The following is a 12,768-nucleotide window of genomic DNA, read 5'->3' as shown; positions in this document are numbered from 1 at the left end:
CCAAGAACAAATTAATTCATTGATTAATGAATTCAAGAATTAAAGCCATATAAGTCTGTTTAGGATCAAGGCTGCTGAATAACTCAGCTGAAGCCATTTTTAGGCTGAGCACATCGCATGTAAACTAAACTGTAAATCAAGTTCAAGGGTCTGCTTGCCAGCTCCAGCCCTGATGTCGCTCTTGCTGTCTTGTCCCCACAGATGACAGAAGGCAGGCACTGCCAGGTACACCTCCTGGATGATCGGGGACTGGAGCTGCTGGTTCAGGTAGGTGTTGCCATGCAGAGACAGCTTGTACTGGTTCCCTCTGAGCCTCATGGCCTGGGGTCAGGCTGCTCGCTTATCTGTGCCAATGACTCGGGATTGTTTGAGGGGCAGAAGTAAAGCTTTTAAGTCAGACAACTCAGTCTACGTGTAAGAGTAGTTATAATCTGGGGACATGAATTTGAGACCCTTGGGTTCCGGTCTCAGCTCTGACACTCAGTGGCTTTGTGACCCCCAGGAAGTGACTTTGCTTCTCTGAACCTCTTGTTGGTAAACTGGACACCATAATGTTTCCCCGAAAGGGGGATTGTGAGCTGCAAATCCGCATCCTGCCACTTTCTTGCTACATGACACTGTCCACGTTAAATACCCGGCATCATCAGCTGTGAACTGGGATGGAGAAGGCTTGGTTTTCCTCACAGAATTATGACTAAAATCAAGCTAGATTATATATGTGAATGAAGTCTTTTTGTAAAATATATGGCGTATATGAGTGGTGGTGTTTTCATTGTTGATCCTTCTCTCTTTATTTACCCCACACTGTGGACCAAGGACCTTAGAAACTGTAGAAATCCCCTCCGATAGCCACAGCTGTAGCTACAGCTAGAACTCTCTCCTTTGACCAAACCTAAATTCTTCTGAGGCTCCTTTCTCATCCACTATGCACAGGCTTCAGTTAGAAAGAAAATAGTACAGTTGACACTGTTTCACCAGAATAGATCTCTTAGTCTAGATTTCTGCCTATTTCTTTCTTTCTTCTTCTTCTTTTTTTTTTAACCACGACCATTTTTCTTCCCCAACAGCAAACATCCAACTCTCAAAGCACCATAATGAGCCCTAAATTGTTTGGCTCTAAGTTCAGAAAGAACCCAGGCAAATGCCCTCCAGCATATCCCCCTTTCCTTCCCAAGTCCCTGCAAATCAGGTGTCCACTATCACTCTGGATGTCCCCCCTGATTGCAAACCATGCTCCTTGCCACCACGGCCAGTCCTTCTCAAGAGCTCATAGATTAGATCCTTCTTCTTTTTTTTTTTTTTTATTTTTTAATGATTTTTTATTATATTATGTTAGTCACCATACAGTACATCCCCGGTTTCCGATGTAAGGCTCGATGATTCATTAGTTGTGTATAACACCCAGTGCACCATGCAATACGTGCCCTCCTTACTACCCATCACCGGTCTATCCCATTCCCCCACCCCCCTCCTCTCTGAGGCCCTCAGTTTGTTTCTCAGAGTCCATAGTCTCTCATGCTTCATTCCCCCTTCTGATTACCCCCCCTTTCTTTATCCCTTTCTTCTCCTACCGATCTTCCTAGTTCTTATGTTCCATAGATGAAAGAAATCATATGATAATTTTCTTTCTCTGCTCGACTTATTTCACTTAGCATTATCTCCTCCAGTGCCGTCCATGTTGCAGCAAATGTTGAGAACTCGTTCTTTCTGATAGCTGAGTAATATTCCATTGTATATATGGACCACAACTTCTTAATCCAGTCATCTGTTGAAGGGCATCTCGGCTCCTTCCACGATTTAGCTATTGTGGATATTGCTGCTATGAACATTGGGGTACATATGGCCCTTCTCTTTACTACGTCTGTATCTTTGGGGTAAACACCCAGTAGTGCAATGGCTGGATCATAGGGTAGCTCAATTTTTAACTTTTTAAGGGACCTCCACACTGTTTTCCAGAGTGGCTGTACCAACTTGCATTCCCACCAACAATGTAGGAGGTATATCCTTCTTCTAACTAAGTGCTTGGTAAACACTGGTGACAATCATCTCTACAATGGGTAAAATCACTCCATCCCTAGAGAGAAATGAAAGGCTTAGGCTTTGGAATCAGACAGAACTGGGTTAAATTCCCTGCCCTTACTGACTGGAACATCAAGCAGGTGTTTAGCTACTCTTGACTTTGGTCCCCTAATCTCTAAAATGGCATTAAGAACTCCTATCTCATAGGCTCATTATAAGGACAAAATGAGACAATGGATAGAAGGAGCTCAGCACAGTAAATGGTAACCAGGAGTAGAGAAGTAGCTTTATCTGTGACCCCACAGCCTGGGGTCTTCAGCCTCTTCAGCCGGCCCTCACCAAGCGAAGTTAGTCCTACAGTCCACGCGGTGAGGTGTTGGTATTCTTTGTGTTGGTCACCAGCACCATACTACATATGAAAGAGGATTTTTCCAAAGTGCCGTCGCGCGAGTAAACACACTATGCCCTAGAGGAAAAAGTAAGGTACTGGACTGAATTGCAAAATACATGAAAATGATGATCTCATTGAGGTTCCTATTACAATTTCTTCTCCTTCCCAGTCTTTTGGAAAATGTATAGTCGATTATCATAAACAGCAAAAGAGGGGGGCAGATGTATTTAAAAACAAACAAACAGGGTTGCCTGAGTGGCTCAGTCAGTTAAGTGTCTGCCTTTAGATCGGGTCATGATCTCAGGATCCTGGGATCGAGTCCTGCATTGGGCTCCCTGCTCAGCGGGGAGCCTCTTTCTCCCTTTGCTTGCAGCTCCCCCTGCTTGTTCTCTCTCTCTCTCTCTGTCAAATAAATAAATAAAATCTCTTTAAAAATTTAAAAACGAACAAATGAACGAAAGCCGCTCTAAACCGTTTGGGCCAGAGAAGGGTGGTAGCTTCTGATCGCATTTTATTTTAACAGCCCAAACTTCTATCGAGAGAATTGCTGGACCTCGTGGCTTCCCATTTCAACCTGAAAGAAAAGGAGTACTTTGGAATAACATTTACAGATGACACGTGAGTGTTCTCATCATTTTCATTTACCTTTCATGTGGACTACATGCTTACTGTCATTCACATCAGCAGAAAAGGGCAGAAATGCTCCAAGAATTCGAATATGTCTTGCTTGGTTAAAGATTATCTAATATAAGATTTCTCTCCTAGGACTATTGCAAGGGAGAAGAAAAGGAATAGTGATCATTTTTAAACATCAAAATATTGTTCTAGTGTTTTAGAAATCTGTTATAATGGGGTTATTCTTAAGAGTCTATCTCCCCATTTTGTACTGTAGTTATGTATCGGTGATAGAATACTCGGTCGTCATTCACTCATATATTGAAACGAGAATTAATGTTCTGAGTGTTGGTGGCAAGACACTTTAAAGGCAAATGTATGGCCCACCTGAAAAATATGTTTATTGTTTTAATACCGAATGAACTTTTGCACTTCGCCCTAGGTCATTTTAGTTACTTCCTTACTGTCTTTTTTTTTTTTTTATCTACTTAAATTTTTTATGCTGACTTGGACACGGTATATATTTATCAATGACTTAAATGCTTTCTGAAATGAAGCATGTGTATAACAATAAAATCATAAGAAGTTAAAACTCCATGTAAAAAAAATGTGTTTGGTCTTACCAATTCTTTCCTGTGTGCGTGTGGTGTGTGTGTGTGTGTGTGTGTGTGTGTGTTATGATAGTCCCAATTTGCCTGCGTTATTTGCAACCTGATAGATTATCAGAGGAATTTTTCCCTTTCGTGGAGATAATATCCAAAGAGTTCTTCAAATATTAAAATTCAAGAAAATGCATTCCAGACACAAAATATATTGGCCAACCGACCCAGCATTTTTCTGTAACTCTCCCAGTGTAAATATTTTTTCAGTTCTTTAGTTTAACCAGGCAGAAAATAATCTCAAGAAGGGGTTAATTTTTTTTTTCTTTTAACACCTAGATTCTGATTATTTCCAGCCTGAGTGGGCCACAAGCCTAGGACACGCCCAGGCTCAGGATACAGGCTGGGCAAAATCAGGCAACCACTTGTCAGGAGACAGAAAAACCAGAAAACTTTGATCCTAGACCCAGGATGCTTCCTGAATCGGAAGTACACTAGACAAAAGTATCCTAGGCATTGCCCGCCTCACTCTGATTCACAAGATTATCAGTTCGCCCAACAACTATTGGAGACCCTGTATGATCAGTCCTCTGCTGGGTGAAACAGGAAATGCAGACATTCATTGACCGCATGGTCTTAGCTGGAAACACAAGGCTGGTTCATGTAAATTAGAGACTAAACACACACACACACACACACACACACACACACAGGCTGCAAGCGATTGTACATGCAATAATTGCAAACAGTATAAGACATGAAACCTAAAAGACATAATGGCTAAGCTATATGGTTGAACTGTAAGTGCTATAAACACTGTAACTTAGGTCACATAGAATAGACGCCAAAAGCATGAATATTAATTTATTCATTCAACAAATATTTCTTGAGTGCTCACCAAATGCCAGGCATTGTTCTAGGTCCTAGAGATTTAGCTGTGCACGACAGAGATGAGGTTCTTGTTTTCACGAAGCTTATACTGCAGTGGTATGGTCTAGCAGAACAAGTGAATAAATAAGTGAGAAATTACTCGAAATGATAAGTGCTTAGAAGAACATGATCATGGCCATGATGAAGAAAAGTTGGGGCCCAGTGTTAGATAGGGTGGACAAGAAAGGCTTCTAGGAGGAACAAGTAATAAAAAGCAAGACCCAGTTCTGCAAAAGTAGAGGGAGGCATTCCAGACAAAAGCCAGGACGAAAGCCTTGAGGTGAGACGGAGCTTGACTTTTGGGGTTTTTTATTTTATATTTTTGAGAAAGAAAAAAAAAATCTTGAATGACTGCAATATAGAGAGTAAGAAGGAAAGTGGTGCAAGTTAAATGTTGAGAGGGAGGCAGGGAGCCGATATTATAGAATTGTGGTAGCTATGGGATTTTAGGCCAGTAACTTAATATCTCCGACACTCCAGTGTTCTCTTCGGTACACTGGGCATAATACTAGTACCTCTATATAATAAGGACTGCATAAGACACATGTAATAGGATGCTAGGATTATGTATTCTTAAGTCCGGTAAGGTATGCCCCGCTCATAGCACAGGCACACACTGAAAGGAAGCTATCATGGCCATTGTTGGTATGGTAGTAAGTTCAGTGTCCAGAAGCGGGCTAAAGGATGACTAGAGTGGAATTCACTCAAGAGAATAACTACAAATGGACAGGGCAGGGCAGGTAGACTTTAGGTAGAGGGGAATGGGAGATGACATTCTAGGGAAGACTCATTTTGTGGCCCAGTGCGTGAGCATGGAAATGAATATGGTGCATTTGCTCAGTGGTGAGGAGCCTGGCCTGATGGTCGGGCAAGAGGTAAGAGGGACAAGATTGTAGGTGAGCCCTGTCTGTCATGTAGGTGGGAGAGGCACCCCTAGGCCACTGTAGGATATTTGCACAGGAATTACATGATTTATGACTGGTATTGCAAGTTCCCCAGGCTACAGGGTTCAGGATGGGCTGAAAAAGGGGGTCCTGGCCACATGGATGGCTTCTAGGAAAACTCCCAGTTCAGGTGAGCGTAACCAAACAGTGCATAAATCAGTTGTTCAGCCGTAAGACCTTCTCTTCAGAAAAAAAAAGGAATAATATGAATGACTTCCTTTAATGCCTTGAGCCACCTCCCCCCCTTGTGCTCTGGGATTTCTTTCCAAATCCTCTACTGGGAGAAGAATGTCTCACTCCAGCGTCTCCTCCAGCTATCTCGTTTGGCGACAGTGGTTGATGGTTATAGTCTTTCCAAGAAGCCTGGCTCCAAACTGTCCTCTGTCTACTCCCCTGCAAGTGACAGCAGAGTCTATTTTTGAATTATGACCAGTTTGGAAGGTGTCTTCTGGCTGTAGTTGTGTTTATTTTCAGAAGAGGTAGGAGCTGGGCTTTGGGAGGGGGAGGGAGGATTTGGCCATTTCCACCTTTCTGCGGAACAGGTCTGGAAAATTGCTTCTGTCTAAGGGTGTCTCCTTGGAATGTCTTGGTCACAAGCCTAGCTCTTTTTCTTTGTCTGGTAAATATTTTTGGAAAGTATTTTCTTTCAGCACTCTCTTTCCCCCGCCCCCCATAAAACCACTGAGTCGGATCCCTCCCAGGATGCTGTCTGAATTCAATTTCCAACTTAGATGCCACATCGGCCGTCTGCCTTTGGTGAACTCTCAACAGAGTAAGACAAAGCCGAGGGGGACATTTTGTCAATGAAACTAGCTACTGTGTATGCCCTCACGCCACAAGGCAAGAAGAGAAATGGAAAGAAAAAAAAAAAAAAAGAATTGTGCCATTACATAAGAAAAGTAGTGTTGGTGCCCAACAAAAATAAATCCATGGTCCTGTTGGAGGGTGGGGTGGAGTTCCTTGAGATGACACTTGGAAGTACCTCCTAGCGACCTGTGTGCAGAGGCAGCCTTTCACCTCTAGAGGGCAGTCTCGCCCTCCGGAGGCAGAGGCCCTGCAGTTGACCAAAATGGTTCCCATCCCCTTCAACCCACTTCATTTTTCTTTTAATTCCCTTGTTTCAAAAGGCTTTGCTGAATAAGCTTTGTTTATGAAGAAATAGCAAATAGTTTTCACAACACAGTTGTGACTTTTGATCACCATCCCATTAGATGGGTGTGAGTTGATGGGCTTTTAGACTGATACAATTCTAGTCCAGAAAAAGCTTGCTTTTGGGTTGACCTGCACAGCTTGATAGAGGTGAGTGTCTAGAGTCAACTGTCTTTTTGAGATATTGATTAGATCTAATATATTTGCTGATGGAAAAACTTGAGAAAAGCAGGTTGTCACAATAAGTGCTTTTTGATCTCATTTTAGTCTCAAAGATTATAAAACAACACATTAACCTTATTTGTATCTCAGTGATAGAGTTACGGGTAATTTTCAATTTTTTGTTCTTCTAATTTTATCTTGTTGGTGATATTATGGATGGGGTTTTTTAAGTTTATTATATTATCATTATTATTATTTTAGCAATGTCTATACCCAATGTGGGGCTCAAACTCACGACCGCAAGATCAAGAGTCATGTGCTCTTCCAACTGAGCTAGCTAGGCACCCCCGGATGGATTTTTTTTTTTTTAAATCTACTTTCTGGGGTGCCTGGGTGGCTCGGTTGGTTGGGCATCTGCCTTCAGCTCAGGTCATGATCTCGGGGTCCTGGGATTGAGTCCCACATCGGGCTCCCTGCTCGGTGGGGAGCCTGCTTCTTCCTCCCCTGTTCCCCCTGCTTGTGCTCTCTCTCTCTGTCAAATAAATAAATAAAAATCTTTAAAAAAGAATCTACTTTCTAATTTATCCTTTTTAAAAAATTATTTTTACAGTATATATACATGAATGTCTTTTTATTTAAAAAAATTGAATATCGTAATTGAAGCCATTCCCTTTTGATTACCTCCCCACTTCAAATGTTGCAATTTGCTCTATAGCTCTCCAGAACTAAAAGAATTTCATCCACACATAATTGCGTTTTCAGTGTGCTTCTTTGGTTAATATAATTGGTTTATGCTGTGTATGTTATTATACAACTTGTTTTATTCATTCTTGAACATCATTCCATGCAAGTTCATGTAAATATATGTTGTGCTCTTGTAATAATGCCATATCTGTCCTATATAAAAGCAGGAAGAACAATTCCGAATGAGTCTCATTTTCCCTAAGAAAACTTTTAAGACCTGATACTATATACTGTTTTATGTACTTAAAGACAAGTATTTGAACATGTCTGAACTGGCGTATGTCTTTCAATCAGCAATTCTAAACTGGATGAAATACAGTAGGAGAGTCCCTTACCTTCTAGCCCCCTATCTTTATATATATATATATATTTTTAAACAAGCAGTATTTCTAAGAACATCCCCTTATATCACTTATATCAGCTTATTTATCTTATAACATTCCTCCTAGGAAAGCTAGGGACCGTTATCGGAAGCCTCATCTTATAATTGCAGAAACACTTTTTCCAGTGTTGAGACTAGTAAGTGACAGAGATCAGCCAAAAGTTATAAAACCTGATTCAACTCTCTAGTCTTCTGTATACAAAGTCCTGTATTCCAAGTCCTGGGCTCAAATCTTGGCTTCTGCTACTTTTTTTGCAAACTTATTGTAAAATACAGCCTTAATACATAAAAACTTCCAGCTCAGTGGGCACAGAGTACCTGTTATTATTATGAGTAGCTATTATTATTAATGATTATTATTACAATTACTCTTGTTATTGTTTATGTCTACTTTTCCTATCTACTTATAATGAATACAGCTTAGAGTTTCCTGAGTTTTTTTAATTATTTATTCAAAGACCAAAAAAGGTTGGAAAATATCTTCTGGCCCATTATAGGTTTTATTATAATTCAGCACCCCACCACTCTTTGCATGTTTCTGAGCTTTCTAGAAGCAAGCAAAATGGAGTCTATGCCTTCCGGGAATATACAGACTTAAACAGACCAACTGGTTGGACAACCTTGGAAAAGTCCTGGAAACAATCCCAAGCTACAGTGTCATCCTTTGGATCCCCCAGTGGTCAGAATTTAAAGAGAACTGTTCATAGTCATGAATTTGCTGAGGCTCTTGAGTAAATAAACAAATGCATGCTTAAATATTAGGAAATCCATAATATATGAACAGAAACAACACTCAGAGAATATGTAACCCTATACTTTTTAGAAAGCTGTACTATTGTTCTTTGTGTCTGTCTGATTTCATGAAACCAGGAGTTTTCCCCTTTTTGACTATCTAAAATATTTCAGATATCATATTTAATAAGAATTTAAAGATTAATATATTAAGTTTCACCTAGTTTTTTACCTCCAAAGCTACCAGGTGGTATCAGTTTCTTGTTTATCCTCTCAGAGATATTTTATTTATGTGTGCGCGTGTGCATTTTTTAATTTAAAATGGCTATATAATGTACTCAGGTTATGCACTTTGCTTTTCCATCTAACGTCATGTCTTGGTAATTGTTCAAATAAGTTTGTAAAGATACTCTCCATCTTCTGTATGGCTTCCTTGTATGTTACTGCTCAGTTTAAATTAATTTTTTAAGCAACACCTTGCTGGACATCTTTGGGGTTTTTTGAGCCTTTTTTCTGTTACGACCATGCTACAGTAGGGAACTTTACAGCTGGGCCATTTTTCACATGTGCAAGTTTACCTTGATAAGTTTTTGGAAATGGACAGTCTGGTTCAGAGGCAGATGCTTTTATAACTTTGATAGTAATTGCTAAATTGGCCTCATTACCAGTTGTAACAGGTTATACGCCTGCCATCCACGTATGACAGTAACTGTTTCCCCATGGCTTTGCCAACACTTGCGTGCTATCGAACCTTCCTCTGACCTTCTGTTTAATCCTTTTTCTTTGCTTTGCCCTCACAGAGGTCAGCAGAACTGGCTACAGTTAGATCACCGAGTTCTTGACCATGATCTGCCCAAGAAGCCAGGCACCACCATTTTGCATTTTGCTGTGAGGTATGTATCCATAGAAACATCCAGCATTCCCACCTCCCTTAAAAAAAAAAAAAAAAAAATCTGGTGATCAGATAGAGAATAAAAAAAGAACAGACCTATCAAAACATTATTATGTGGAAAAGATTCTCCACTGTCTCAGTCTGGAGACAAAGTTGCCATAGATACTGTGTAGAACTATTTTCTTTGAAGATAAAGGATAGGATCACTGTCCTTTGTTCCTCAAAGTCCTTTGGATCAATTTAAAGCTGGAAAACATAGGTACTTTGTTTTAACACAGAAGGCTGTTTTCAACTCAGCATACTTTAAGGATTTTTATAATTTGAAATATGGCAAACATTTACCGTTACATGTTGTGTATGAACATTTCCTAGAGACTGTGGCAAGAATTGAATTTTATACAATTTCACGCCTGAGTTTGAATAGAAGATAAAATGCAAACAAATGCTCATGGAAAGAATTATCTTAACAGCGCAGAAATCTGAATTCAGCTCGCAGGCAGAGAGATTGCTGAGAAGGATGTAAGGAGTCCTTGACTTGTTCCCTGACTCTGCTTGGGCTGGACACTTACCCATTCCTAGGGGCCTCCATACATACTTTCTCCGGAAATGGATGTGTTCAACTCAATCAGAGATATCTTAAAGCCATGATGGGAATAGTTTTCCACATGACATATTCACACTCTAAAATAAATAAAAGGTCGGAGAGCCTGGGTGGCTCAGTCCTTAAGGGTCTGCCTTTGGCTCAGGGCGTGATCCCGGCGTTCTGGGATCGAGCCCCACATCAGGCTCCTCCCCTGGGAGCCTGCTTCTTCCTCTCCTACTTCCCCTGCTTGTGTTCCCTCTCTCACCGGCTGTCTCTCTCTCTGTCAAATAAATAAATAAAAATCTTAAAAAAATTTTTTTTAAATAAATAAAAGGTTATAAAAAGTAACACCTGTTCCTGTACCCAGCTTGAGAAGTAACACATTCCCAATTTTGCTGAAAGCCCCTTTCTGTGCACTAGCAGCTCTCTCCCCACTACCTGAATTTGATGATAAATTTCATGATAAGCTGTTTTCCTTGTCTGAAGCCAAATATGATAAAATAAGCTAAGGTCGTAGATTTTCCAGGAATCCAAATAAGTTTTCATAAAGCTAGATCAACCTAAAGAATGTCTTTGTATTCTGAGCTTGTGTTATTTTGTGGATATTGAAGTATGCTTTGTTTGAGGCACCTGGCTGGCTCAGTGGGTAGAGCATGTAACTCTTGATCCCTCGGTTGTGAGTTCAAGACCCATTTGGATAGTTTAGTTTAGAGGCACATGCTTTTATAATTTTGATAGCTGACTTGGAAGGAAGGAAGGAAGGAAGGAAGGAAGGAAGGAAGGAAGGAAGGAAGGAAGGGGAGGGAGAGAGAGGAAGAAAAGAAAGGAAAGAAGAAAGAAAGAAAGAAAGAAAGAAAGAAAGAAAGAAAGAAAGAAAGAAAGAAAGAAAGAAAGAAAGGATGGATGATTTGTTTTATGACATAGTAGTGGAAGCTTCTTCTTTTTCTTTTTTTTGGGATTTTTATACTATGATTACCTGGCAAAATCATGTTGATTTACACAATTTTTTAAAACTTCAGTCTGCTCCATGAAACCCAAAAGTATGATAATAAGATGTCCTACCTTTTTTTAAACATCTTTTTTTTTTGTATGACTTGTGATTGCCAACAGTAGCTGCTCCTTATTCAGGAAATAAAGTATTGACAATCCCCAATTTGTTTTTTGCCTTTTGCCTTGATATCTGGCTTGGAATTTCTTTCATACCACCAGACATGTTTTTGAAACCCAGGAAGTAGGTAGCATAAGCGGTGATTTGTCCAGAAGCATAGCTGGTGTGGAGAAATGTGCGGAAATCCTAAAGAAAAACATAGGAGTTTCCTGGAAAGAGTATGGTGTGAGTGCTTGTGTTCTTGGAAATGGGAGAAAAAGGCAAACACAAACTAAGAAGCAGTAGGAAAAAGTGTGTATTCGTCATTAAACAGGGGTCAGAGCATAGAGAAATTTTAATCTTATGTGTGAAAAATGGTTCAACATACGTCAATACATTTTTCACCAAAAATTATATTTTCATTGTAAACATTTCAAATTCTGTGAACTTACTCTTGCCCAGCCTTTCCCCCCTCCCTCCACCCCTGACACCCTTCCCTTCTCAGAGAAAAATAAGGATGACACGTTGCTTGATGACTGACTTTGTTTTTACCTGGAGATTTCTCCCCTTGTGTCTGTAAAAATCCACTTTGTTTGCACTTTCATAATGTAGGGGTCTAGTCTCCTATGAAGCACTTAGGCTGTTTCCAATTATGTATATTTTAATGCAGGCTGTGGTTAAGATCGTTGCATTTGCATCTTTGCACGCACGTGTGTTTCTCACGCGGAATAAGCAGTCAGCAAAATCCTCTGTCTTTGGAGAATTTAACAAGTACCATTTATTTAGTTATCCGATTGTGAACTCCTCTGACAGCTGATATCTGGTCTAGTTTTGGTCTCAAAATACCAGGGGAGAAAACTCTGTCTTCCCTTCTATTCAGTCATTCGTAAGGCGGCTCTGTCTTCTGGAAGCGTGTTCCAGAGATGCCCGAGCAGCCTGCTACTTGTTCCGTGAGTTTCAGCACTTACTTGAGCGTTATCTCAAGTGTCCCATAATCACATCACATGACTTTCTCTTAACTCCTTGCGTGTTTAAAACCCTTATCGAGTTCTTAATTATTCACTTAATTTTTCCTCCCAACAGTATTGTGAGATCATAATAGTCTTTGTTATTATTCCAATTAAGTACTTGTTACTCCAACTGAATTAAAGAGATAATAAAGCAAAAGCACCAAAGAATGAAGTGAACTGACGGAGGTCTCTCCGCGGAATGTTCTTTGGAGGGCTCACGAAGGGGGTTCTAGGCGCCCCAGTGAAGTCTGGTGCCTTTCAGAGGGCTTCTAGCCTCTTCTTTTGAGAGAACAGAACTGTTGGTGAGCTTATGGGGACATAGACACCATCACCAACCCTTGAAGCTGCCTGTGTTGGCTACGCTTTTAGTCATTGAAGAATAGAACCAAAGAGAGCTTTCGGTTCTGTTTGGACATTGGTCACCACAGGAGCCTCCGGAAATACACCAGACCTCTTTTTTTTTCCGATTGAAGTATAATTGGCACACAATGTTACATTAGTTGCAGGTGTACAACACGGTGATTTGAGG

At 40.4% G+C, this 12,768-nt stretch overlaps 1 protein-coding gene across 3 annotated transcripts in view; it reads left to right on the top strand.

Moving 5' to 3' along the window:
- The window catches only part of FRMD4B (FERM domain containing 4B), a 314,088-nt gene that overhangs the window by 200,189 nt on the left and 101,131 nt on the right, over positions 1-12,768 (top strand). For all 3 annotated transcript variants that reach the window (XM_048226469.2, XM_026501212.4, XM_048226468.2), the window contains 3 exons: positions 202-267; positions 2,934-3,028; positions 9,468-9,560. In XM_048226469.2, the coding sequence (XP_048082426.1) occupies positions 202-267; positions 2,934-3,028; positions 9,468-9,560 (254 nt within the window). The remainder of the gene's footprint in view (positions 1-201; positions 268-2,933; positions 3,029-9,467; positions 9,561-12,768) is intronic.

Source organism: Ursus arctos, unplaced genomic scaffold (assembly GCF_023065955.2).
Source record: "Ursus arctos isolate Adak ecotype North America unplaced genomic scaffold, UrsArc2.0 scaffold_14, whole genome shotgun sequence".
NCBI lineage: Eukaryota > Metazoa > Chordata > Mammalia > Carnivora > Ursidae > Ursus > Ursus arctos.
This window is presented reverse-complemented; position numbering and strand designations above follow the sequence as displayed.